The following is a 4,897-nucleotide window of genomic DNA, read 5'->3' as shown; positions in this document are numbered from 1 at the left end:
TGTTGTTTCCCGCTGGGACTCACCTCCAGACCCCTCGCTGGCATCTAGTGGAGGGGGAGGGTCGACACAAATGTCAACAGTGTCGATAACACTTTGATACTAAAGTGGTAAGATCGATATTTTTCAATTATATCTGTTATGTTGCAAATATGGTTTACATAGTGTCTACAAAATCACGTTCTTGGACACAGGAAGGTTTGGAGGTCAATGTGCGTCTTTGTTATTATTTTTTCGGACATCGAATTTATATAACGGAATTTTTTGCATTTCAATTTTGTGAAGTGATTTTTTTTTCTTATATCAAATTATTCTTACACTTTCATTGTAAAAAAAAAAGTTAGCCAAATGTATGTGTTTAAAAATTCAGTGTTTTAAAATTGAGTGTGTAAAAATTACATTTATTAAAATTCAGTGTATAAAAATGTGGCGTTTAAAAAAAAAGTCAGTACTAAAAAAAATCAGTGTTTGAAAAAGGATGTGTTTTAAAAATCAGTGTTTTAAATTTCAGTGTATAAAAATGTTGTTTGTAAAAATTCAGTTGAATAAAATTCAGTGTTTTAAAATTCAGAATTTAAAAATTTAGTGTATGAAAATGTGGTGTTTAAAAAAATCAGTGTATAAGAATTCAGTGTTTAAACATTCCGTGTATAAAATGTACTGTTTAAAAATTCTGTGAAAAAAGCCAGTACTAAAAAAAGTCGGTGTTTAAAAAAATCAGTGCATAAAAATTCAGTGTTTAAACATTCCGTATATGAAATGTACTGTTTAATAATTCAGTGTTTAAAAATTCTGTGAAAAAAGTCAGTACTAACAATCTGTGTTTAAAAAATGATGTGTTTTAAAAATCTGTTTTAAATTTCAGTGTATACAAATTTAGTTAGTAAAAATTTAGTTGAATAAAATTCAGTGTTTAAAAATTTAGTGTATGAAAATGTGGTGTTTAAAAAAAATCAGTGTATACAAATTCAGTGTTTAAACATTCCATGTGTGAAATGTACTGTTTAATATAAAAATTCTGTGAAAAAAGTCAGTACTAAAAAAATCAGTGTTTAAAAAATGATGTGTTTTAAAAATCAGTGTTTTAAATTTCAGTGTATATAAAGGTTGTTTGTAAAAATTCAGTTGAATAAAATTCAGTGTTTAAAACAATTGTGTATAAAATGAGGTGTTTAAAAAAATCAGTGTATAAAAATTCAGTGTTTAAACATTCCGTGTATGAAATGTACTGTTTAAAAATTCTGTGAAAAAAGTCAGTACTAAAAAAAATCTGTTTAAAAAATGATGTGTTTTAAAAATCAGTGTTTTTCAATTTCAGTGTATAAAAATTTAGTTTGTAAAAATTCACAATTGTGTATAAAAATTAGGTGTTTAAAAAAATCAGTTTATAAAAATTCAGTGTTTAAACATTCCGTGTATGAAATGTACTGTTTAATAATTCAGTGTTTAAAAATTCTGTGAAAAAAGTCAGTACTAAAAAAATCAGTGTTTAAAAAATGATGTGTTTTAAAATCAGTGTTTTAAATTTCAGTGTATACAAATTTAGTTAGTAAAAATTCAGTTGAATGAAATTCAGTGTTTAAAAATTTAGAGCATAAAAATGTGGTGTTTAAAAAAATCAGTGTATAAAAATTCAGTGTTTAAACATTCCGTGTATAAAATGTACTGTTTAAAAATGCAATGTTTATAAATTATTTGAAAAAAGTCAGTACTAAAAAAAATCAGTGTTTAAAAAATGATGTGTTTTAAAAATCAGTGTTTTAAATTCAGTGTTTATAAATTCAGTGTTTTAAAATTCAGTGTGAAAAGATTCAGTGCAGAAAAATGTGCTGCTTCAAAAAGCGAGACTCACTTCCGGAAACTTAAGACTGAAGCAATCAATTCAGCCAATGAGGTGTCAAGTTTGAAGTCATGTGACGTTTTGAAGCAACAAACATTCCTGCAATGATTTTTTTCTGCAATTAATATTTACACACTAACACTCTGTTTTAACAAACTACATTTTTAACGCATTTTGCTCACATTTTTTTCAATGAAATTGTCAGCATAATTTGATGTACAAAAAAGAAAAAAAGTCCATCCATCCATTTTTCTATCGCTGTCCCTTAAAAAAGTCAGTTCACAAAAACGCAAAAAATTAAGTTACACAAGGCTCAAGCACCCCCCGCGAACCCAAAAGGGAATAAGCGGTAAAAATGGATGGATGGATGGAAAAGCTTTTGTAATAAAGACACAACATATCAATGGAAGGCTTTGGTGGCAAAGACTATGAAAAGTCCTTTAGTGCCACCTGCTGGTTTGCATGTGAACATCTCCAGACTGCGAGTTGTTTTTTTTTGCTTTCAGCAAGAACATTTAGTTTTTGCAAGTTGGTTTTACAACATCTTGTATATCTAGCAAATGTACATTGTTGTCCTTTTTTAAAAGAATACAATGTAATTTATATTGGGTGTGACGATAAGAGTAAAAATTGTTCAGCGATTGCGGCATTTTTAAAATGTTTTATTTTAGCATGAAATAACTAGAACGAGAACAAACACTCGTAATATTTTTACAACCACACATGTGGGTAAAAGCTATGTATGAAATGCTATTTAGCATTAATGATTAATTATAGTAGTGATTTTTTTTTTCCTGGAAAAACATTTTTCTTTTGTGGTGTGATAAACTTGAGGCTTTCCTGCACAGGGGACTAAAATCACCTAAAATATGTAACATTTATATAACATTTACAACATTTATAGGACAGCTGCAATATATTAATAATAATATTAAAAAATATATATGTATGTAAAATATATATGTAAATATATATGTATATGTATGTGTATGTATGTATATATATATAAATGTATTTATTTATATATATATATATATATATATATATATATATATATATATATATATATAACAATATTGCATATATACAGTATGTATGTATAGACATATACACAAATATTGTGTATTTATATGTATTACAATATTGTATATATTTATATGCATATATATATATATATATATATATATATATATACACATACAAATATTGTGTGTGTTTATATATATATATATATATATATATATATATATATATATATATATATATATATATATATATATATATATATATATATATATATATATATATATATATATATATATATATATATATACATAGGTATAGTACCAATGATGGCCCTGTGATGAGGTGGCGACTTGTCCCCGCCTTCCGCCCGAATGCAGCTACGATAGGCTCCAGCACCCCCCGCGACCCCAAAAGGGACAAGCGGTAGAAAATGGATGGATGGAAAAGTACCAATGATTGTCACACACACACTCGGTGTGGTGAGAGTATCATCTGCATTTGATAAATATATGTATATATGTATATATGCATATATATATATATATATATATATATATATATATATATATATATATATATATATATATATATATATATATATATATATATATATATATATATATTTGTGTATATATATACATACATATAATATTGTTGTATATATAGACAATATTTGTGTGTATATACATACATATAAATATATACTATACATATATATATAGTATATATTTATATGTATGCATGTATACACAAATATTGTCTTTATACAACAATATTATATTTATGTATATATATACACAAATATATATATATATATATATATATATATATATATATATATATATATATATATATATATATATATATATATATATATATATACATATATACACAAATATTACACATATATATATACATTATATATATATATATATATATGTATGTAATATTTGTGTATATATGTATATATATATACACAAATATTACATATATATGTATATATATATACACAAATATTACATATATATAAATATATATATATATATATATATATATATATATATATATATATATATATATATATATATATATATATATATATATATATATATATATATATATATATATATATATAAAATCATTTTTGTTTAGAGTTATACTGAATTTTAGCTGATTGAAAACATTTTGTGTAGGGTATTTATTTAAAAAAAATATTGCTTATATTAATACATAGAGAGAGAAGTAACTGGCGAACTATGATGGATATTTTTCAGTTTTCCTCTATATTTATTTTCACAAATACCAGGTTTTTGTTTTGTTTCTTGTGTTGTGCATATTGTTGCATTGTTGCTAATATATTTGTATATCGTTTACAAATTCAGGAACTTTGGGTGCAAAAAAACTCTTACTCTTACTTGTTTGCTATCAATGTCTGTCATCATTGTGGACACATCTGCTCAGACATCTGGCTGCACACACACACACACAACACACGCACACAAACACACACACACAGGAAGTAATTAGTCATCAAAGTTGTTGTTTTTTTCTTTTTTTACCAAAAGGCAAAGATTTTCCTTTCCATTCTGCCGCTGTTAACTTGATTTAATCCTCACCGCCATAGTACAACTAACTGTGACACTACAATAACAACACAGCTCCAAAAAGATTATACAATACTGTAAAGTACTGTAGTATTGTTTATTAATACAATTTATGTCATATTTATATGTGTTTATACATTTTCATGAGATAAATACAATTTTTTAACTACTTCTACCACAAGCTATAGTGACACCTGAGCTATGGTAGGCCTTTAGTCATTATATTTGTAAGATTGAATGTAAAAATGTCATATAATGACATTCTAAATGAAAACATTGCATAAAACGGAAACAACTTCTGTTTGCTTAAAGGAAGTTGTTCTTTGTGTTGCCCAAAGTGTTTGTTGTGCTTTCATTTTTGTACTTGTATTATTTTTATAATGCGCCAGGTCCACTACTAACCACATTGTGAAGTATGCGGACGACACAA

At 25.3% G+C, this 4,897-nt stretch overlaps 1 protein-coding gene across 1 annotated transcript in view; it reads right to left on the bottom strand.

The window, feature by feature from the left end:
* The window catches only part of nags (N-acetylglutamate synthase), a 24,892-nt gene extending 24,815 nt beyond the window's left edge, over nucleotides 1–77 (bottom strand). The window contains exon 1 of the mRNA XM_062036499.1: nucleotides 1–77. This exon is cut by the window's left edge and continues 323 nt beyond it. Coding sequence (XP_061892483.1) covers nucleotide 1 — 1 coding nt within the window. The 5' untranslated portion in view covers nucleotides 2–77.
* Between the last annotated feature and the right edge of the window lie 4,820 nt (nucleotides 78–4,897).

The sequence above is a fragment of the Entelurus aequoreus genome, linkage group LG25 (assembly GCF_033978785.1).
Source record: "Entelurus aequoreus isolate RoL-2023_Sb linkage group LG25, RoL_Eaeq_v1.1, whole genome shotgun sequence".
Taxonomy (NCBI): domain Eukaryota; kingdom Metazoa; phylum Chordata; class Actinopteri; order Syngnathiformes; family Syngnathidae; genus Entelurus; species Entelurus aequoreus.
The sequence above is the reverse complement of the archived record's forward strand: the minus strand, read 5'-3'. Positions and strand labels throughout refer to the sequence as shown.